The sequence below is a fragment of the Microcaecilia unicolor genome, chromosome 10, assembly GCF_901765095.1.
Source record: "Microcaecilia unicolor chromosome 10, aMicUni1.1, whole genome shotgun sequence".
Lineage (NCBI taxonomy): Eukaryota > Metazoa > Chordata > Amphibia > Gymnophiona > Siphonopidae > Microcaecilia > Microcaecilia unicolor.
In genome coordinates, this window is record NC_044040.1 from 204,029,750 (window position 1) to 204,053,213 (window position 23,464).

Consider the following 23,464-nt stretch of genomic DNA (forward strand, 5'->3'; position numbering starts at 1 on the left):
TTCCACACTATCTCCAGCCCTGGCTGTCCAGGATGGCCCTGCAACTTATAATCTGCTTTGGGTTGAACTTCTGGAATAAAATAAATATAAATAAATAAATTGCCTGCTTAATAAATATTTTGCCTTGCAGTTTTTTTTTTTGATCCAGCAGTTCTCTTCTGCTCCTATTTTTCCACTTACCTGGAAGCAGGCTAGGATCTGGTGCCATGAGCCTTCATTTGTACTACCTGGAAAATTTTCCCTGTCAAGTAACCCTCCCCCACACTGTAGTTGGGCTACTGTAGTGACAGTTCTGGGCTGGTGGACATAGCCTGGATCCCTTTGGAATCTTGACAACCACAAGCCTCAGATCAACCCTCTAAGTCTCATTCTATGCAATGGCTACAACTGCCCTCACGTTATAAGTACATAAGTATTGCCATACTAGGGCAGACCAAAGGTCCATCAAGCCCAGCATCCTGTTTCCAACAGTGGCCAATCCAGGTTGCAAATACCTGGCAGAAACCTAAACAATAGCAACATTCCATGTACAACCCCAAAGAGTAGCAACATTCCATGTAGAACCCCAAAGAGTAGCAACATTCCATGTAGAACCCCAAAGAGTAGCAACATTCCATTCAGAATCTCAAATAGTAACATAAGTACATAAGTATTGCCATACTAGGGCAGACCAAAGGTCCATCAAGCCCAGCATCCTGTTTCCAACAGTGGCCAATCCAGGTTGCAAATACCTGGCAGAAACCTAAACAATAGCAACATTCCATGTAGAACCCCAAAGAGTAGCAAGATTCCATTCAGAATCTCAAATAGTAACATAAGTATTGCCATACTAGGGCAGACCAAAGGTCCATCAAGCCCAGCATCCTGTTTCCAACAGTGGCCAATCCAGGTCGCAAATACCTGGCAAGATCTTAAGGCTGTGAAATGCCTTTGGAACATCCTCGGTCCCGGAGTTTTTTCTGCATGGACGTGCACAGCACTTAACCATCTGAGTCACCAGACTGACCCACAGACTGACCCTTGCCTTGCTGTTTCCCTGAGTCATCCTGATTCCAGTTCTACAGGTCATTAGTTCACCTAGGTGTTGTAGAAATCCAAGTTTCCTCCTCAACCCTCCAGACCGGTCAAGACGCTTGGGTTATGCTCGCCTACCAGCAGAGGGAGACTGAGAACACTAACTTCAAACTATGTACATATAACCTGTGCCTAGCCTTCTGTCGTCAGTATTTTCTCAGTCTCAGCAGAGGGTAGACAGGCAACCTGTGCAGCTTGCCCGGTCTGGTAGGATTCAGAGATTTTGTTAGAAGTTTCTTGGATCTGTTTTTAGATTTCATCCCTGTGCCTGGAAGACTTAGTGTGCTGGGGGTTGGTGGGTCCGGTGGGGCCTGCCATTGTCCCCTTTGGGGTGTCACACCCGGGTGGCCGGGTCCCTCCCCCTAACTGGCTCTCCCGTTTGGGCAGCTTGTGCCTCGGCTGCAGTTCTGTGCTGCAGCCTTGAGTGCCGTATAGTTTAGCAGCAGCAGGGCTCAATTTCTGCAATAAAGTTTGTAAAAAAAAAAAAAAAAAGATTCTTTCAGAGCAAAGGCCCAGACGGTGTGGAGAGCTAAGTGAGCTGCACTCCGGGGTTCCGGAGTTCAGCTGTTTTGGGGCGCTGCTATTGAAGGCTCCGGGTGATTGAGGTTTCGGGCTGTCAGCTGTTAGTTTGGCGCGCGATGTCGGGAAAGCCGCTCCGATGCAAATCTTGTGCGCGCCGGGGGGTTGACGTGGTTGGCGGTTCCTGCCGTTATTGTGGCGAACCGAAGGCGTCTTCCTCCGCTCCGCCGGTGCTAGCGGCGGAGGTACCCGCGTCTGGCCCCCCAGAGCCGGCAGCGTCTCAGTGTAGCAGTGCGGCGGCGGTCCCGATTTTGGCGGGAACCGCCGCCATTTTGGAATCGGCATCGCAAGGCCCGGAGTTGGTCGGAGGAGCTATAGGCAGTCAATTGTCAGGTTTTTATGGGGGGGACGTTCCTGGTCGGATGGGTTTCCCGCCGGATTTCATCTGGAGTTTATTCCAGGCCTGGCAGGCAGGGCCGACGCGAGCGGAGCCCCCTAGTCTGGGAACGGGGGGGGGGGCAAGTGTGAAGAGACCACGTGTAGAGTGGTCGGAGGACTTGGACAGTTTTTCCCCTCCAGAGTCAGAGGGCGATTTTAGTCCCCCTGGAGGAGGATGAGGGGCCGTTGGCTGGTTGTGAGAAGGAGATTGCGGTGCCTGGGGAGGACCCTTCGGTAGTTCGCATTTTTCACCGGGATGAGTTGACGGAACTGATTGAACAGGTGTCGGCGACTCTCAAGTTTGAGGCGTCAGCTCCAGTGACAGCCGGGACGCAGGATCCATTGGTTAAGGGGATCCGGCAGGTTTCACGTACTTTTCCTATGAACGCGGATCTGAGGGAAATGATTACCCAGGAGTGGCGTTCGCCAGATGATCAGTGTAAGGTGGCTCGAGCCATGGCTAAGTTGTACCCGCTCCCGCAGGAGGATAGAGAATCCCTCCGGCCTCCGACCGTGGATGCCGTGGTGACGGCTGTGACTAAGGCTACGGCTATTCCTGTGGATGGGGGGGCCGCGTTGCGGGACCCACAGGACAGGAAATTGGAGACGTTTCTCAAGCGGAGTTTTGATTTGTCTGCCTTGGCGCTGCAGGCGTCAGTTTGTGGAGGTCTGGTGGCCCGGGCGTGTTTTCGCTGGGCGGAGCGGCTGCTGGATAGCCCACCGGCGGATAGGGCTTCTTTAGTTCAAGATTTGGCAAAGTTGGAGATGGGGTCGTCTTTCATGGCTGATGCGCTGTACGATTTGTTACGGGCTTCGGCTAAGAACATGACCCTGGCAGTGGCTGCTCGTCGGGCCCTGTGGTTGCGGGGCTGGATGGCTGATGCTGCTTCTAAGGCAAAGCTGTGTTCGCTGCTGTTTAAAGGTTCTTTGCTTTTTGGAGAAGAGTTGGATAAGTTGGTGAGGGGTCTTGGTGATGCTAAGGTTCCTCGTCTTCCAGAGCTTCGCCCTAAGGCCGCTAGGGGGTCCGCGGTGCGTGGTCGGTTTCAGGAAGCTCGTCGTTATCGGCCCGGCAGGTCCTCGGGGGGGACTAGGGGTCGGTTTTTCCAAAGAACTCAGTCCTTTCGAGGTGGTCGCCGTGGAGGGCGCGGGTCCGCTTCGGGAGCGAACGGTGTGTCCCGTCCTTCGCAATGATGGTTTGGGGACCCAACCTCTGGTTCGCGTGGGGGCGCGTTTGCGATTGTTTTACCAGAGGTGGGTCCAGATCACCTCAGATCAGTGGGTACTGCAGATTGTGCGAGACGGCTACGCGTTAGAGTTCGACGGTCCTCTGCCAGATTTCTTTCTCGTGTCCCCTTGTCATTCCAGGCGCAAGGTGAGAGCAGTGCGGGAGACTCTGGCGCGTCTGGTCGATTAGGAGCAGTGGTTCCGGTTCCTTCAAAAGAGCGAGGAAAGGGTTGTTATTCCATTTATTTTGTGGTCCCCAAAAAGGAGGACGCCTTTCGGCCCATTTTGGACCTCAAGAGGGTCAATGCAGCTCTGAAGGTTCCTTCCTTTCGAATGGAGACGTTACGCTCGGTCATTGTAGCGGTTCAGGAAGGAGAGTTTCTAACGTCTTTAGACCTGACGGAGGCGTATTTGCACATTCCCATCTTAGAGGCACACCAGCGGTTTCTTCGTTTTGTGGTGTTGGGGAGGCATTTTCAGTTTTGTGCTCTTCCGTTCGGCCTGGCAACGGCGCCCCGCACTTTTTCCAAGGTCATGGTAGTGGTGGCGGCTGCGCTGCGTTTGCAGGGCATTTTGGTCCATCCGTATCTCGACGACTGGTTGATCCGAGCCAAATCAAAGTCAGAGAGCGAGGACGTCACCGGCCGGGTGGTGTCTTTTCTGCGGTCGCTCGGATGGGTGGTCAATCTGGCCAAGAGTCACCTCGTTCCGTCGCAGTCTGTAGAATATTTGGGAGTACGTTTCGACACGAAGAAAGGCCGAGTGTTTTTGACAGCTCCCCGCATTTCCAAGCTGCAGTCTCAGATTCGGCACCTCCGAGCTCAGAGGGCGCCAGTGGCGCGGGAGTATCTTCAGGTGCTGGGTCTGATGGCGGCATCAATAGAGGTGGTGCACTGGGCCAGGGCCCACATGAGACCGTTGCAGGTAGCGTTGTTGTCTCGTTGGTCTCCTCAGTTTCAGAGTTTGGAGGAGAGGCTCTCGCTGCCGGAGGTGGCTCGGTGCAGTCTTCGCTGGTGGCTCCACTCTCCGAATCTAGTGAAGGGCATGCCATTGGACACTCCAGATTGGGTGGTGCTGACCACGGATGCAAGTCTGTCAGGATGGGGGGCTCATTGTCTGGGTCAGGTGGCCCAAGGGCATTGGACGTTGGAAGAGGCGAGTTGGTCCATCAATCGCCTGGAGACGCGAGCTATTCGGTTGGCTCTTCGGGCCTTTCAGAGTCTTCTGGACGGCAAGGCAGTCAGGATTCTGTCAGACAATGCCACGGCCGTCGCCTATGTAAATCGACAGGGGGGAACGAAGAGTCCCGGGTTGGCCGTAGAGGCGGCGGAGTTGCTGTCCTGGGCAGAAGTTCATCTGCAGAGTCTATCGGCAGGACACGTGGCAGGGGTGGACAACGTGAGTGCGGATTATCTGAGCAGACACACGTTGGATCCCGGAGAGTGGGCTCTCCATCCCTCCGTGTTCGAGCGGATAGTGTTGCAGTGGGGTCGGCCAGTGTTGGATCTTATGGCGTCGGCCGACAATGCGCAGGTCTCTCGGTTTTTCAGTCGTCGAAGGGACGCGCGAGCCGAGGGCATCGACGTGTTGGTGCTTCCGTGGCCAACTCAGCAGTTGCTCTACGTGTTTCCGCCGTGGCCGCTGGTGGGTCGCGTGGTGCAGCGGATCGGTCGGCACTCGGGGTTAGTGGTGCTGATAGCGCCCAATTGGCCCCGGCGTCCGTGGTATGGAGATCTGATGCGGTTGCTGGTGCAGGATCCGATTCCCTTGGGGCCTCGGGTGCGACTGGTTCAGGGGCCGATAGAGATGGCAGATCCCTCTCCGTTCTTGCTTACGGCTTGGCTCTTGAGAGGCACCGGTTGAGAAAGAAAGGTTTTTCGCCCAGGGTGGTTGATACGATGTTGAGGTCTCACAAGAGGTCTACTTCTTTGGCGTATGTGCGGGTGTGGCGCATCTTCGAGAATTGGTGTCAAGAGCGGGATTATGTTCCTTTGCGTGCTTCGGTGGTAGAAGTTTTGGATTTTCTGCAGGATGGTTTGGAGAGGGGGCTGTCGCTCTCTTCCCTGAAAGTGCAGGTTTCGGCCTTGTCTTGTTTTAGAGGTAAGATTCGGGGAGTTTCCTTGGCGGCTTCTCCTGATGTGGGGCGGTTTCTGAAGGCAGTGAAGTTGATTCGGCCGCCTCGTCGTCCGTTGGTCCCGCCTTGGGATTTAAATTTGGTCCTGGAGGCGTTGGTGGCACCTCCGTTTGAACCCTTGGCATCCATTACATGTAAGGATCTTACTTTGAAGGCGGTTTTTCTGGTGGCCATTTCTTCGGCGCGTAGGATTTCAGAGCTTCAGGCTCTGTCTTGCAGGGAGCCTTTTTTGTCTTTTGCTAAGGAGAAAGTGACTTTACGGACGGTTCCTTCCTTTGTGCCTAAGGTGGTGTCTGCTTTTCATGTCAACCAGGTGATTTCCTTGCCTGTGTTGGGGGATCGCGCTGGGGATCTTACGCAACGTCGACTGGCTAAGTTGGATGTACGGCGCGTTTTACGGTCTTATTTGCGCAGAACGCAGGATTTTCGAGCATCGGATAGGTTGTTTGTGTTGTTTGGAGGTCCCAAAAAAGGGGCAGCAGCTTCCAAGGCTACTCTGGCTAGGTGGTTGAAGGAGACCATTGCGTCGGCGTACTTGTTGAAACGCCGGGCCGTGCCCTCGGTGCTTAAGGCTCATTCTACTCGGGGGGTAGCTGCTTCTTGGGCGGAAAGTAGTTTTATTCCTCCGCAGGATATTTGTAAGGCAGCGGCGTGGTCTTCCATCCATTCCTTTGTGAAGCATTACAGACTTGATGTTCAGGCAAAGGAGGATGCTCAGTTTGGAGCGGCGGTGTTGTCTTCTGCTTTTCGAGGATCCCACCCTTAAGTTTCTACTGCTTTGGTACTTCCCAAGCGTCTTGACCGGTCTGGAGGGTTGAGGAGGAAGGTGAAATTAGGCCTTACCTGCTAATTTTCTTTCCTCTAGACCCTCCAGACCGGTCAAGAGCCCGCCCTGTGGATTATCAGAAGTCTGTGGATTATCAGAAGTGATTTTGAGCCGTGTTCTGCTATGACTATCCTTTCAAGTTTAGGTGGTCGGAGAGAATTTCTTTGACTATATGACTCTACAGAGCGGGGCGTTTTGACGTTCCGTCTGTGGAGGCACACTGTTGGTGTTTGACTAGGGGTTTTCCAGGTACAGGGGTTGTTTTTATTGTTTCAGGTTTTTTGGTTTCTGCTTTGCTAAGTGTATACTGACGACAGAAGGCTAGGCACAGGTTATATGTACATAGTTTGAAGTTAGTGTTCTCAGTCTCCCTCTGCTGGTAGGCGAGCATAACCCAAGCGTCTTGACCGGTCTGGAGGGTCTAGAGGAAAGAAAATTAGCAGGTAAGGCCTAATTTCACCTTTGTTTTGTTTGCTAGCCTTTGTAGACACTAAATCTAATTTCTAAGAAGAGCAGATGCTTTTGTTGATGCTGATATTTGACGTTGACTGTATATCATACCATAAGTTGCATTTTCCTGTAATACTGATGATATGTTTTTTTTTCTTTTTCTGTGCATTTTCTGCCGAATTGGACCGTTGCTGCTAACTGTGATAACCTGTTGCTGCTCACCACAAACTGCAACCTCGATCTTTAAATACGTCAACCACAACTCCAATGGAATGGGATGAACTTAAAACTGGTTTGTATGGTAACACGTCCACCACACCACTTACCAATGTGTGGCTTTGTCATCTATGTTATATCCTCTTTTTATAATGTTAAATGTAAATATATTTTCAACATTTTTCATATCTATATAAAATAATTTTATGATTTTTCTATTTATATCTTGCCCATCTAAACCTTTGGTGGCACCACGTGTGCACTCTTTGGGTATGCATAACAATGCAATGGGTTGCACATTTTTATAAACGGGCTATATACTGCAAACCATGGTCGTCAAATCAATCCTGATCATTCTTTTGTTTTAATGCAAAATATCCGCACATTGAACTTCTGTCTTGTGAATATACTTTGTGGATTTTGGATCCATCTCAACTTTTCGGGGTGGGGGTGTTATTTAATGCGCGATTCTGGTTTCTTGTTTGTTTAATTGTGTGATATTTGATGGCTGTGGTTAAAAAAGAAATCTTTGGAAAAGAGAGAAAAACAAGCAGAAAGACAGGCTGAAAAGGAAGACAAACAGAAACAAAAGAAAGTAGAAACAAGTGCAGAAAAACTGCGTAAACTGTTAAAAGAAGAAAAAAGGTAAACTTTTTTCCATTTTTCATGAAAGCGACTTGAGCCAGGATGAGAGATACATTTGTAGACTAGCAGGATTTATCAGCTGTGGAAGTAGATGATGTTCTCCAAAGGCATATATTTAAAAACTATAGAAAAACCTAGAAAGCTTTTTCTGACATCCTCTTGACTTGTGGCCCTGCTGCCTTGTAGGAATCCCCTCATCCAGTTACCTGTGGTTTTCATCACTCAGTGTGAATAGAAAAAAAGTATATGTAATGTATGTATTTGTTTTTGTCCACCACGTGGCCCTATTCCTTCTTCTCTCATTAATAACCAACTTCTCCTTTTCAAAGAGGCCATCAAGATATTAGGTGTCATCTTTGACAACAAACTCACTTCAAACCTCAAATTCTCAGTCATCCAAGCTTCATTCTTTTCTTGTCGCCATATTCGTTTAGTATGCCCCTTCCCTTCCAATCTCTTATTCACCATCACATCCTGGCCTTGGTTCTCTCATCTCGACTACTGTAATTCTCACTATGCTGGCATCTCCCTTTAGTCGTTCAAGCGCCTACAGCTCATTCAATCCATATCAGTTAAGATGCTCTACAATGCAAGCCATTTTGACCATGTTACCTCCAGCTTAAGTTTGAACATTTGCTCCCAGTTACCGCTTGCGTTACTTTCAACCTACTCACACTAATTTACAAATCACTCCCAACTTGTACCCCTGCTTACCTTCATAAACTCCTTGTACCCTACACTCCCCTCCGTTTTGCCAACCACAACCTTCTTCCATTGCCTTCGAAACTCTGTCTCACTTCTTCACACTCCACCGCTTTTTGCTAAGTTGGCTGAAAACTGTGGAGTGGGCTTCCGCTTCACATTAATAACCTACCAACTCTTTCTGCATTTAAGAAATCCCTTAAATCCCATCTGTTTACTTGGATCTTTGCTTCAGATTTCCACCAGGGTTCCCCCCCCCCCCCCCCCCTTATCTGTCTTCTCTCTAATTTTATTGTATTGTAAATTGCTTTGAAGCCTAGAACAGGCCATATGGTGGTATATCAAGCAGAAATATATAGTAAATAAGTCTAGTTGAAAAGGATCTCACTGAGCTGGATATCAACTGGCCAGAAGCAATCGATTAAAACACAACACTGACAAGGATGGAAGGAAGATGGCATCTATCTGTCTTATTCTCCTACTTGCTCAAGAAAGTATATTCACTCCCCACCCCCACCCTGTACATCCTGTAGACACAATATAAAGTGGACAGGTATTTTGGATCGCACTGTCTGTGTTATATTTGGTCAGCAGTGTATATGAATATAAGCTGCTCACATCACGAGCTGAATTAAGCCTGGATATTTAGTGCTAGGGCTTGTCCGTCCTCCAACATTGAATCTGGGTTAGTGTGGCAACCTGGGAGTTTAACTGGGCACTGGCTGATATTGAAACCAGTGCCCAGTTAACTTGGTGGATAAAGGTAGGACAGCAGAAAGGCTGTCTTGACTTTATCCATTCACTTAACTGGTTATCGGACTGAATATCACCGCTGACCGGTTAAGTGCTGACTCAACCCACAGATGGCACCTAACCTAGCCTGTTGGTGCTTTGGCGGTCAGGGGGGGGGATTCAGTGGCACTGTCTGGTTAAGTGCTGCAGAATATTTGGGCATATCCAGCGGAGTTTAACTGGCAGGAGAAGATTAAGTGGTCTTCAACCCTTGGTTGCTTACAAACACATTTTCTATTTCATCACAGCAAAGTAATACTTCAAACTCATCCCAAGTTCTTACTGAAGGTAATAACATCTTTCCATGTTAATAAGGAGGTAGCGCTCCCTATATTCATAAGAATCCACACACAAAATCCTTCCACATTTTGGAAGCAGGCCATAATCTGATCTTCCCTAACAAAACAAAAAAATCTCTGAATCCAGCCTTGGTGTCTAATTATTGTGCTATAGCTAAGCTTTCTTTTCTCTCTGAAACCATGAGTGCTAGCTAATGCATTTTGTGGGTAAGTCTACCTTTACATCTAAAACAATGTAGATTTTACAAAGGCCACAGTACCAAAACTATTTTCACCTACATGATTACATTGACTCAGGGAAACAGACATTTGATCTAAGTACGTAAGTATCACCATACTGGGACAGTCCAAAGGTCCATCGAGCCCAGTATCCCGTTTCTAACAGTGGCAAGATCTCAAAAGATTAAAACAGATTTTATGCTGTTTATCCTGGGAATAAGCAGTGGATTTCCCCAAGTCCATATTAATAATGGTTTTAGGAACTTGTCCAAACCTTTTTTAAACCCTTGCTAAGTTATCTGCTTTTGCCACTTTCTCTAGCAACACATTCCAGAGCTTAATCAATCTCATTGACTATAAGCTTCTACTATTTTGACTTGCTTCTATTGGGCTCTGTAGGAAGGTATTTGATAGATTCTACTTTTAAGAAAGGACGAGAACTATTTGTGTGGTCCTTGGTTCTTGTTTCTCATCATAGATTGCAGTCTTCCTTGGGGTCCATTTTGGTTCCCCCTTCTTTTTAGTTTTTCTTAGTCCCTTGGCAGCCTTGGTTGAAACATGTTAATTGAATGTCATTTGCAAAACAGAACCCCAATTTATTGATTGTTTTAGCCCTGTTCTTTCTTCACTGAACGCAGTAACCAAATGGTTCATGGACAATAATCCTTTAAATTCTCAGGTGATATGGATCACCAGGTTTTCCTCTTAAACGCACTCTGACACCAGTGTTGTTAGATGATCTGATCCCACTTTTATGATTTTCTGACCATCTTGAGCTATACATTTGACTCAGATTTGTGCTTTGAGTCGGCTTTCTTTTATTTACAGAGATGCATTCAAAGATAGAAAGATAAAAGCATCAGGAGTGAGAAGGGTAGGCTAGCAGAAAGAGGTGAGTTTTAAAAGACATTTTGAATTTAGCATATAAGGATTCTGAGCATAGGTTGGTAGGTAAAGCATTCCATAGCCTAGGTCCAATATAACTGAAAGCTGTAACGTGGGTGGTATGTAGTCTAATGCAATTGGAGCAAGTTAGTATTTGATGAACGGAGCAAGCGTGTAGGTGTGTATGGAAAAATAAGGGGAGCAAGGTAGTCTGCAGTAGTTGATGAGAGAGACTTGAAGACTAAAATCAGAGGTTGGTATTTAATACGTACAGAGAGAGGTAACCAATGTTCTTTTATGTAGCAAAGGTGTTGTGGTCAAAAGGCTTTGCGCGATGCAGAAGGCGGACATTTGTAGATTGTACAAGTTGAAGACGAGTATAGTGGGAGACCTTCATAACGAGAATTACAGTAATCCAGACAAGTAATTATGAGTGAAAGGAGTGCACATGTATGGTGGAAAGAGAGAAAACTGAACAAATTAATTGAATATGATAAAAGTGGGGGGAAAAACCCTTAGATTTGGCATTAATTTCTGGCTTGAAAGTAAGGTGACTATTGAAAGTTAGCCCTAGAATCTTGACTGCATCTTGGAATGTTAGTACACATTGATTGAGGGTAGGGTTTGGGAACAGAATAGCTTCACATTTCTGAGTGTTGAGATGAAGAGTGTTGCTGAAGCCAGACAGAGACTTTAGAAAGGCGTAAGTTGAGTTCAGATAAATCTGACTTATTGGGATCCGACTTACTGGGAGAAATACGGTAGAGTATTTGGATGTTGTCAGCATAACAAAAGGGCTGGCAGAAATTAGACTGAATAATAGTGTGGAGCGGGGCAAGAAAAATAATTGAAAAGTGTAGGCGCAAGGATAGAACCTTGAGGTACACCAGAGTCAGTAGTGAAAGTACAGGATTGACAGTGTGTAGAAGAAACCTGAAAAGAGCGTCCAGAAAAGTAGCTAAGGAACCACTGAAGTACAGTGTCAGTGATACCAATAGTGCGAGGACGGGAAAGTAGAAGAGTGTGATCAATTAAATACAGAAGATAAGTCAGAGAAACTAATTCAGCAGAGAAGTGCTAGTTCAAAGATGTTCTGATAGTGTTATGAAAGAGCTGGAAGGAGTTTTTCTGTGCTATGTTCTTTGTGAAATCCAGCTTGGTATGGATGGAGAACTAGAGAAGAGTTGACAGTGTACAACCTTTTCTAATACTTTAGAAAGGAATGGAAGGTTTGATATCAGTCTATAATTGATTAGGGTGGCAGGATCCAATGCGGGTTTTTTGAGAAGTGGAGTGATTAATGCATGTTTCCAGGATCTGGGAACATGGCCTGTAGTAAGGCTAAGATGTATTATAGGTATGAGAAGAGGAAGGATCTGGGAGTCAGGGGTCGTGTACTTAACTGATTTTGTGGGCCATGGGTCAAGGGCTGAACCTGAAGGAAGAGAAGCCAAAGTTGGAACTGTAAAAGTAGCCCAAGATGAAGAGTGAGAGGACATGGGGGGGGGGGGGGGGGGACTTTTTAGGGGGCAAAATAAAAGAAATGGGTCAGGGAGTATGAGACTGGAATTACTGAGCATAAAGTTTTAACCTTTTGTTCCCAATAGTTACTTAATGTGGTGGGCAACAGGATGGATGGATTGTAGAAGGGCAAAGAGCTTTTTTTGGATTGCATCAGGTCCAGTCTATTAAATCTTATTTGAGCGTTAATAACTTAATGTACTCTGCTCTGTATAATGGTCTTGTATGCCTGTATTACCGTAATTGTTTGTATAATGGCCATAAGCTTGCTTCTGTCAAGAAGCTTCAGAAAATAACAATGCTGCTGTTCGGGTATTTATATAATTTGAGGAAATCGGATTGTATTTCTCTCCTTCTGGTGGCCCAACACGTGCTACCAATATTTAGAATTGTTTTTTAAATCTTTTGGCTAGCCCTTAGAGTTTGGACTCCAGTATTCAAGTATTTTTTTTTTATCATTCGATTTCCCTGTGTTCCTTCCTGTCTGCTTCATTCAGAGCATCAGCATCACTTAGTTAATCTTTGTCCTGTATATATATTTATACTGTTGACTATTGTTTTCAGACTACTGTTGTGAGAACTAATTTTTCCTTAAGGGGGGAATTCATCAAGGTTTGATAAATGTTTGCCTTTTACTACACCTTGATTTACCAACAGATTCAGCAACCTGAGGGATTCCAGTGCTATAGATTGATGAATCCTGTGGTAAAAGGATAACGCTGCTTGTGAGCCACCTTGCAAACAGGCATTATTCTATGTGCCTAGGAGCACTGGGCAACAAAGCTGTATCCCAATGTTCCCGGGACACCAGAGCAAGCCCCCAACCTCACAGGTAGCCTTCCCCCCCCCCTCAAAGGGCTGCTTTGATATCATGGGGGAGGGGGTCCGGAGAGGGGTTCTTTGTGCAGGAGCAATGCCCAGTTGCCCCTGCCCAGTCTGGCACCACATCCAAAATGGCACAGCTACCGCTAGGGGTCATAACAGATCGCTCCTGCCTGAACACTCCCCCCCCCCCCCCCCCCAAACCACCAATAATAAAGGTAGCCCTTTTGCGGGGACAGTTGCTACCTGTGAGGATGGGAGAGAGGGACTGTGGGGCTTGAACTTGAAGGGGCTTGGGGGGCACAGGAGCCAGGGTGAGAGCCTCTGGTTTGGCATCATGGAACTATCAGGATGTGGCTTTTGGCCCAATGTTCTCAGGTGGTACAATAAACTCAGCTTTTTGCTGCGGTTTGCATCTCATTACCACTTAGCCCATGGTATCTCAAATATTGTCGTGGTATTTTTTTGTCAGGCGGTGTTATGGCCATTTAAATTCTGTTAAGGGCCAAATAATATGACTTAAGGCCCTAAATCTGCTTGATGTTGTACCCCCCCCCCCCCCCCTCAGCACCACCCATCTCTAAGCCCCTTCTTACAAAGGGCTCTGGGCTATATTATATCTATAATTTCTTTAAATAAATACATATAAATATATCCCATTATAAAAATTATACCCAGTCTAGAAAAAACTAATCAAGTGTACTAGTGTCCCAGTGCCAGCGCATTAGACTAATTTTGTGTTACTTAAAACACTCACTGAATTATTCTCGGTAATATGATCCTGTTCCTACTTTTTATCCAATGCAGACATTCACAAACTCAGTTCACAGTGCCCTTTGTTTCTCGGTAACTTTCTCATGGTAACCCTAGGCCAAAAGAAATACCTAACTATTCCATTTATTCCATTTTTATTATAATAAATAAAAGTGGTTAGGTCAAAAGCAGGAGCATAGGCAGAAGTCCATTTTTTTTTTTGGGGGGGGGGGGGGAGGGGGCTGTGCTATGCATTTCTTCTTAGCTTTTCTCTCTACACCTTGCAGCAGTGTTGAGTCTTACATTTGCTGGTGGGGATGCCCAAGCCCTGCCAGCCAAAGAGGTATGTTGCCTGAGCAGCAAGGAAGTTGGCAGCATGCTTCTGCTGCAGCACTCCCATGCATGCATGCTCAGTTCATGCACATGAACCGAGTATGTGTGGGAGTTGTGAGTGCCAGTGTTGGTGGATGACGCACCCCACCGCCTTTCTTGCTGCTCAGGCAGCAGACCCCTTTAGCTGGCGGTGCTTGGACATCCCTGCCAGCAATTCCAGTATCGCTGTGTTTCCCTCAAATTTAAAATAGTATGTGGCTCCTCTGAATTCACAGAAGCTAGTTTGGGAACCACTGATCTACTGTGCTTTTAAATGATGAAAATTCAGGAGCATTCCCTCCTACTTAGAAATATTGCCCCCTTGGGTGGTGGTTGTTGATTTTAAATTTTAATTGGTTTCAGGTGCGATTGATCTCGTATGTTTGAGCGTTCCTGTTAACTTTGTATTCTTTTCTAGTATCTATTATATTTTGTTTTGTACACCTCTAATTTGGAACAAAGCCAAGCAGTATAGTAAATTCAGTTAATTATAATATACGTAGCTCTTCACAAGTATATTCTCAAGCTTAGGGGCAAGCTCTGTAGGTGCTAAGCAAGCTCCTTCATTGTGTCCAGGGATGGGTAATTTGTATTGGGTTTAGCACCCCCAGTCATTTCAAAACGTTGGTGCCTATGTTCTTAAGCTGGAAACACCTAAAGCATTTGTTCTCATATTTGACCTGTAGAATGGCAGAGCATTGAAGTGTGACAAATAGTTTTTGCAGATGGTGCACAAATCAGGATGATGCTGGGAATAAGTCCCCCCCCCCCCGTCCCCCCCCCCCCCCCCCCCACACCAACTGTACCTACCATACATGTATCTTTACCGTAATATCACCTTGTATTCATTCTTACTTTGTATTTGTTCAGACCAGAACCGGCTAACGCCGTTAACAGTAATATGTAAGCCACATTGAGCCTGCAAAAAGGTGGGAAAATGTGGGATACAAATGTAACAAATAATAAAATATTTCATAAGCTTATTGGTATTTTGTAGGTTGAGAAAGAAAAGGAGAAGATCGACGTCCTCATCGTCTGCTTCAAGTGAATCCTCCTCTAATTTATCACCTTCTTCCTCCTCCTCCACTTCCTCTTCCTCCTCCTCCTCTTCCTCCTCATCCTCTTCTGGTCACAAAAAGTGCAAGAAAAAGAGGAGGAAACATTCAGAGTCCTCTACCCATTCCATGAAGCATTCATCTAAGGTTTCTTCACATCAGAAAGACTACAGTTCAAATGATGGGTGGTACCCACCCCCTGCAGATACTTCTGCTTCTTTCCTTAACCAAAAGCAGGAGATGGAGAAATTACTGGAGAGACAAGATAGATTAGTTTGTGAAAAGGCAGCTGTAGAAGAGAAAGTAAGAAACCGCTTTTCATCTTCAGTTGAGATCTTGGAAACCACTAGAGGTAGGTCTGAAGATTCAAAGGGTTCTTGTACCAACTCCAAAACGTGGGCCAGTGGCAGCAGAAGTGCGAGTGATGCAAGAACAGAGAGACATGTAGCTAGTAGGAGGGATTCCACAGACTCCTTTCACACTAAATCAGGTGAGAAACACATAAGGGTTGACAAAGAGCTGGAGGGAAGAAAACTGCATCCAGCATCTGACTCCAGTCATGAAAGGAATATACCTTTTTCAGCAGAAAATTGTAAACGTGACCAATACACAGAATCATTTGCCTCCAGTAGAAAGAAATGTCAGCCAGGTAGAAGTGAGTTTATTCAAAATGAATATCCAAGAAAAGATTATAGAGATAGTGAAGGTAGATTCGGAGAGGATCTTGAAGACCAAAAACCACATAATCTGAAAAGTTATGGTGAAACATCTGTCAAAAAAAACTTGCCCCAGAATTTGCTAAATATATTCAGTCAGATTGCTGAATTTGAGAAAGAAAAAGGAAATAAACAAAAAAACAAATAAGTTGGTTAAGACAAATGACCTGTTTGAGAAGATCTAAAAATTATTATCTATGATGTGGTAAAAAAAAAATGTTGAACTAATATAGGGAAACGCATCACTCTACAGTTCTTGATGCTTTTGAAACATAAGCAGTCATCGATAGGGTGAATGGGCCAACAGTATACATCTGACCTTAGACCACCTGTAAACTCTTTGGAGAGAGGCGCAGGTTATCCAGTTACAGCTGAAGAAACTGAGGCTCAGGAAGAGAGAGACTTACCCAAGGTCCCAATACAGTGTTAGTAATCAAGGGAGTCTAGCACACACAGTTCTGTTCTCTGATTACCAAACTATAACTCCTCATAGATCAGGGTTTATGCTGTTAACAGTGTGTGGTATTGCCAACTGTCTCTTGGCCCTGAGCAATAGATGATCTAGTCTTGTACAAGATCATTCTGGAGCAAATACATGAAATTCCTTCTTGCTGGGGTTAGGCCTATTAGTGTCCAACTTATTTGTATGCAATTACAAACTAGGGCTGGTTCAGCTTCACTTTTTTGCTCCAAACGTTGCTGGTAGACTTACCTTCCTGCACTGCATATATTTAAGAAAACTTGAGCAACAGCCATAATTTTTTGAAGCCACAAGAGAATTGTTTTTTTTCTTTGCTCTTGGTTGGTTATTTTTGGCTTATCTTGCTGCTTCTCACTGTCTTCCCTCTCCCCCCTCTTTTTTTTTTTTGCCGCTTGACCCAGTAATCTCGGCTTCCTGGGCAGCAGTAGTGGCTTTTGTCTGTTGTGGCCAGGGCACAGTGTTTTTCCCCTGGGCCATAGCAGTAGCTTCTCTTTGTAGCCAGAAAACTATTAAGAAGTCACGCAGGCAACTAGGAGTTTTTTTCCCCCTTGAAATTTCTGAATGAAACTTGGCACAAGTCAGCTGTAGAAAGGTTTTTCACTGGTTTTTGGGGCCTATTAACTATGATGTATTAGCTATTGACATCAGCACTATGCCAAGTTAATGCAGCGAGCCGCAATTAAGTGGAGCTGGCCTCAATAAACGTTACCAGTCATGAGAGTGACTCCATTTGCTGGCTGTGTGTACCCTCTCTTTGTGCTTGTTTAGGCAGTGCCTTAGCAGTTAACATGGAACAACTGAGAATGGACAGAAAGTAGGCCTTATCTGTGATGCACAGCAACTTACTGTGCGTTAATGTGGCAGATAAAGTTGATGCAGTTATCTATAGCTGTTAAGGTGGCAGGATCTTGATGTGTTATCTGCAGTGTAGTTAATGTGCTTTCATAACTCGCTCCCTGTGCTAACTGAATGGAAAACTGCTGGGAACACCCCAACAATTAATATGCAGAAGGTTTTGCAATTAAACATGCAGTAACTGAAAAAATCTTACTGCATCTTAGTAATTAGATCACAGAGAATAATTTTATAAACCACTTTTGCATATACAATGCTCTTATACTTTTAGGCATGACCTAATTTTATAAGTAGTTCAATCCAATGTGTACTTGTACAGTAGGTGTGCACATATATGTCTCTGTGCTAGTATTCTAAACACAGGTGCATAAATATTAGTTTATAGACATTTATGTCTAAGGCAGAGGTTCTCAACAGAGTCCTTGGGCCACACCTAGACGGTCAGGTTTACAGGATACCCACAATGAATATGCATGAGATTTGCATACAGTGGAAGTGGTGTATGCAATTCCTCTCGTGCATATTCATTGTGGGGCTGGGTGTTTCCTAAAGACTGTGCTGAGAACCCTCTGGTCTAAGGGAAAAGGATTTATTACATATTGTCTTCAGAATATTTGTTTGATAAAGTACATCAAAGCTGGTTACTGAACTTAGTTTCAGGGGGGAGGGGGGGTTGGTGATCTACCTATATAACACATCTATGGATTGCAGTTGGCTGGTGCAAGTCTAATATGATGACATTTAAGAGCTAGCTAATTGCTTTTAATTTTTCCCCAGTGAAAGGAATCTTAAGCTTCAGATGGAATAATACAAATTCTTGCTACTTTTTGTTAGGAAATACATTTTCACTTTATAAATGCAAGTAATATGTCCAGTGATCAATATAGGTATTTTTGTTCTAACTAAATTTATATTTTGAAAGAGTTCATTGAGCTGAATGATGATGTTGTGCCATTGCTCTGTATATAACTTTATTTCTAATAAAATCTTGATGGTAGAAATATGTTTCCTGTTTTATACTAATTCTATTGGGCTATAAGCCTATTTCTTCTGAAAGCTGATGAAAAGCAGTGAGGTAAGTTGGAGTGTTGTGGCTTATTCCATGTCACTTTGTGGCAGCTCATAAAACACTTATGTTAGAGAATGACTTGGGGATGGGGAGCTGCGGTAAACTGCAGTAATCCACAGTAAATCTGTGGTAAAAGAAAAACAATTTGGCCCATTTATTGCTTGTGTGGGTGCAAAACTTTTTATCGCCCTGCAGGAATGGTAAAAGCTTTGTTCCTGCGGTAAAAAAAAATAGTTGTAGTTGACATCTCTGTGCCTGCCTCCCTCCTGCATGTAGTAGTTCTACCTTATGCAGCAGCCAGCTAAGCCGACATGGATCCCCACAGGAAGTTGTATCAGAAGGCAGGTTCCAGCAGAGAGGCCTGTGGAGATCAGTGTTGGCTCATCTGGATCTGGCTGCTGCGTAAGAGAGCTACTGTAGTGGGAAGGGGGAGAAAGACAGACAAAAATGCTGGACCCTAGGGGGAGGTGCTGGACCCATGGAGAGGGAGGGAGGCTGCTGGACCTGAAGGGGGAGTTGGAGAGAAGGGAGAGGTGCTGCTGGATCATTGGGAGGAGGGGAGAGAGAGAGGCACTGGACTCGGGGGGGGGGGGGGGGGATGGATGCTGGAGGGAAGGGACAGAGGTGCTGGACCTTCGCCCAACTGATAGAGAGAAGGGAGAGGTGCTGGGTCTGCAAGAAGGGAGGGGAAAGGGATACAGAGGGGCAATGCCAGACATGGGAGGCAGTATATGCTAAATAGTAGTAGTAGTATATGGATACAGAGGGAAGCCACTAGACATGGGAAAGAATAGAAACGCAGAAGGGAGATGCTGGACGGGTGGGGGGGGGGGGCACAGAGGAGTGGTGCTGGGGATAGGGACATAGAGTGGTAGGGATGAATGCAGGGAGATGGACAGAGGTGCTGGACAGGGAAGTATATGGGACACAGAAGAGAGATGCAGAACATGGGGAAAGACAGGTACACAGTGATGGAAGATGGATGGAGAGCATGGAGAAAAAAGAAATGTCAAATGAGCAGGGGATCCTGGCGAGTGAGATGAGAATACAACAAAAAAAAAAAGTAGACCTAGACTTTCACTACCAAAATGTTGAAAAGGAGGAAAAGGTATCAGATCTGTAGGCCCTATGCATTCACATCGGGTCAAACAAAACATCCAATTGGTAACTAAAAACCCCTTCCTGCCTCTTCATATTTTAAATATTTTGACATTTTCATCATATTTTTTGCATTTTTCAATATTTTTCATAAAAATGAACACGGGTAACTGGCAAACTAGAATGACACTGATTTGTGACCCGCTACATCCTGACATGCGCCCATTTTGCTACCGCTTTCTAAAGGGATATAGGCCAGTGGTCACATCATAGAACCATGCTGCCAGCAGAGGCGTATTGCACAGTTCTATTGACCACTGGCCCATATCACTTGAGAAAGTGGCAAACAGGTGCACGTCGGGATGTAGCGGGTCACATACGAATCATGCTGCAGAGTTTGCCAATTGCCACTCTTGTTCATTTTTATGAAAATGCAAAAAATGATATGAAAATGTCAAAATATTAAAAATATGAATAGGCAGGAGGGGGGGGGGGGGGGTTTGGTCAATGATTATAGTAGTTACCAATTGGATCTTTTGTTTGACCTGATTTGAATGCACAGGGCAGGGCGTACAGCTGTGGTAACATCTGAGACCTCTTTCTCCTTTTCAACATTTTGGTGGTGAAAGTCTGGGTCCATTTTTTTTTTTTTTTTTTGTATTTTGGTGTTCAGAGTGGATCTTTTCTAGCCTTTTTGGATTGAATGAGTTGACAAAGAGGGAAACAGAAACCAGAGCCTAGGACCAACATGATTTGAAAAGTAAAATGAACAGACAAAGGTAGAAAAAAAAAATTTATTTTCAATTTTTTTGATTAGAATATGTCAGATTTGAAATGCGTACATTAGCAGAGCTGGTGTTAGACGTGGCTAGGTCCCAGGGCAGAAATTTGAAAGGGGATACCAAGCCCACTACCAGGCCATGCCTTCTTCAGCTTCCAGCAGGCTTAGGGCTCTGGTCAGGGGACAGTTGTCCTAGTTACACCCCCTTAACACCATCTCTGGCATGTGTGATCTTTATATTTTGCACGGTGTGGTTTTAGGTTAATATATGTTTGGTCAGCTATTATGTATTTGGCATTGTGTGTGTGTGAGACAGGTAATCTGTTGGCATGAATTTTCTATGTAGCATTTTGTAGTAATTTAGCTTGTTCAATGTTCCTGATAGTGGAGGGGATATTTGTGAGGGGAGACAGGGATTTTGTTGATCCTTGTTCTGTATTTGTTTGTGATTTATAAAACGATAGTTGTACAGAATATTGTTTCTTTTTATACTTTAATAAAATGATATATAAAATCAACTGTTCGAGGCTGGTGTGGATGGAATCCAACAGAGCTGACAGGGAAGGGACAAACTTTGCTCCTGGGTCATTCTGTAACTTACATAGCTCATAGAGTACAATTTCCCCAAAAGACCATATTAGAGAATAATATAGAACAAAGCTTGCCTGCAGAATCCATTAAAATTTGTTTCTTAGCAGCTTTGTTCAAGGTCTCTCATGCTAAAGGACGGTGTGTTGTTTATACCCACCCTGCCAGTTTGTTCTTAAGTCCTGTGTGTGGAAGATACAGTATTGTACTTTACCTCTCTACTGTGCTGTAGCTCTTCTTGTGCATTTCTTTTACCTGGCAGTTTTCTTCCTGTTTGTTTGTACTTCTAGTTCATTTGGAAGCCATTTTGCTCTGGTGCCGACCCTGTGATATTATATTCTCCCCCCCAACCATCAATTCCACTTATTATGGCTATTGGTTCTGGGCCACAGACTATGCCTGAGGGTTCCTTTCAGTAGTATCCCACTTTCAGCTGATTTGAACCAACTGCTCCTGCTCATAACAGAAGCAGTGCACAAGGAGAAGTTAAATCTTATCTGCTCTTTTTCTTTCCTTTAGTCCTGCCAGACCTGTGGGTGGTAATTAGGTGTGGAAGGAACCAGCTGAATTATTACCTATTTGTGTAGACGGATGCTAAGCAGTGGCGTTCCTAGGGGGCTGACACCTGGGGCGGATTGCTGATGCGCCCTGCCCAGGTGCACGCCGCTGGGGGGGTGCCATGCGCGCCTGTCTGTCCGTTCCATGCTCCCTCTGCCCCGGAACAGGAAGTAACCTGTTCCGGGGCAGAGGGAGCATGGAACGACAGACAGGCGCGCGTGGCACCCCCCCCCCCCCCCCCCCCAGCGGCATGCAGCTGGGGCGGCATGCCACTGATGCTAAGGAACATATTTTCAGCAAGTGCAGTTTAGATGATTATGCTGTGCCACACCCAAAAGCTTCATAAGAACCATAAGGAAAATTCACCCCTCAAAGTGAAAGTTGTTCCTACCAAACAAAAACTAATCCTGCAGTGATTAATAACTTTTTACACTAGCTCCAAGCAGCCAGTGTCTCAGAGGCAAGGCAGCTAGCTTGAAATCTTCAGCATGTTTTTTTGTATAACTAATGATTCACAGGTTAAGTAGATAGCCTTACAAAGGGATCTTACGGCATTGAATTGTTCATCAAATGGGCACTTGTCTTTTTGAATACATGCTCTGCCAAATCCCACCTTAAGACAAAACTAACTTGCTGGGAAAGTTACTGGGAGTACTTACAACATTTCAAAAATATTCAACAATTAAAAGAAATGTCTTTCAGTTTTGAAATAAGGTATATTTATTTTTACTTATACAGATTTAAGAAGTTACTTTTTATAAAGTTTAATATGCTTGAAAAGTAAGGATAATATTGAAAAAACATCTCAGAAAAATAAACACAACCCAAACACTAAACATATTCAAAATGGCTCTTAAATCCCATAAAAACCATTAGTTTTAAACCCAGACAAAATAATAGTAATTTTTAAAAAGTTTATGGAGTCTGCCACATTCTGAGACAATTCAATTGTTACTTAGCTCTGTCTACTGCAGGTTTTATTTTTGAGTGTTAACCTTTTCCAATATGAAAGACAGATATATGGATCAGTGCCATGAATTCTGCTCTGGGTACAGACTCTGTAATTGAATTTTTTTAGGATAAATTCATTTGACCACTAAGCATACAGGATTGCAAAATCTTGATGTCTCAACCTGCTAAAGGGATACTGAATTGCCTATTTCTGGCTCTTGCGGCTGTGAGTACTACCAGCATGGCTTGTTTTACTGAGAGACCTCGAACTGTGGGCAGATGACGATGATAGTGTTGGGGAACTAGGCAAGCTTAGTTCGACAACCTTAATAGGTGAATGTTGACTAGAACTTGAACTTGTAGAACTCCTGGATGAAGATCTACATGAGGAAAAGAAATATGAATAACTTGACACTTATTTGATTTATGACTTTAAACAAAGAAAAATAAGGTGTTACTGGCTTATTTTCTTTCTACTACTTATTGCTATAGCACTACTAGCCGTACGCAGTGCTGAACATGTAAGAGACAGTCCCTGCTCAACACAGCTTACAATCTAATCAAGACAGACAAATAGGGAATTACTTAAGGTGGGAATTATAAGACATGAGTACTGAACAAGTGAACAGACAATACTGTGGGGTTGTGCCTATCGTCCAGCAGGTACAGACAGAGAATACAGAGCCATGTATTCTATCTTTATAAGGGTATCGTGCAGCATCAGCGCCTCAGGATTTTGGTAACAAAAGGATGTCATGATGAATTAGTGAGCTACTGAATCTCATTCCTTCTCCGTGTATCCTCTATAGAACCTTATCATTTAGACCAAAAATAATCCTCAGAAGCACAAGAACACCACTTTGGGGTCTAGTCAATTTAACTGGCCACAGATGGCTCCTGGCCAATTAAATTGCCTATTAGGGGTTCACTGGTGTTAGTACTGAACTCAAAACTGTCATTTTGGGGGCAGTCAGCGCTTAACTGGCCAGGCTGACTGCATAAAAGTCGGTCCTATTTTTATACAATAATCCTCACACTTAACCAGCGCCACAAACCCAGAAATTCAATGCTGGAGGCTGGACATTGCCCGGCATTGAATTTCCAGATTTAGCTCTAGTGGTAGCAAAATGCTGTTTGCAACCAGCTTGACTGGCCTGGGTGGGATTAAAGGAAAACAAATACCAGGTAATATCTAATTTCTTTTTCCTTAGCATCCTTACCATCTAGAAACTGAGATGTAGCAAACCTGTTCTCAACACGGGTGGCATCCCCTGCCTTGAGTACTACAGCCCCAACAGCAACTATTGGTTTTTGCTGCCACCTCCAACCTATAGTCTTTCACAAAAATACAAAGCAAGGACCATGATGGCTGGTGAAACTGCTCATAACTCTGCACAAGACGCTGCTGCTATTCCCTTTGT

General features: G+C 44.9%; 2 protein-coding genes across 3 annotated transcripts in view; one reads left to right on the forward strand and one right to left on the reverse strand.

Annotated features, from left to right (window-relative positions):
• Positions 1-17,302, forward strand: part of TTC14 (tetratricopeptide repeat domain 14) — a 43,240-nt gene extending 25,938 nt beyond the window's left edge. Inside the window, exons 11-12 of one of the 2 annotated variants that reach the window (XM_030217233.1) lie at positions 7,405-7,526; positions 14,889-17,302. In XM_030217233.1, coding sequence (XP_030073093.1) covers positions 7,405-7,526; positions 14,889-15,810 — 1,044 coding nt within the window. In that variant the 3' untranslated portion in view covers positions 15,811-17,302. The remainder of the gene's footprint in view (positions 1-7,404; positions 7,527-14,888) is intronic. The other variant, XM_030217234.1, reaches the window with a different exon arrangement.
• A 4,566-nt stretch (positions 17,303-21,868) lies between these two features.
• Positions 21,869-23,464, reverse strand: part of CCDC39 (coiled-coil domain containing 39) — a 77,586-nt gene continuing 75,990 nt past the window's right edge. Inside the window, exon 20 of the mRNA XM_030216793.1 lies at positions 21,869-22,423. Within this exon, the coding sequence (XP_030072653.1) occupies positions 22,249-22,423 (175 nt within the window). The 3' untranslated portion in view covers positions 21,869-22,248. The remainder of the gene's footprint in view (positions 22,424-23,464) is intronic.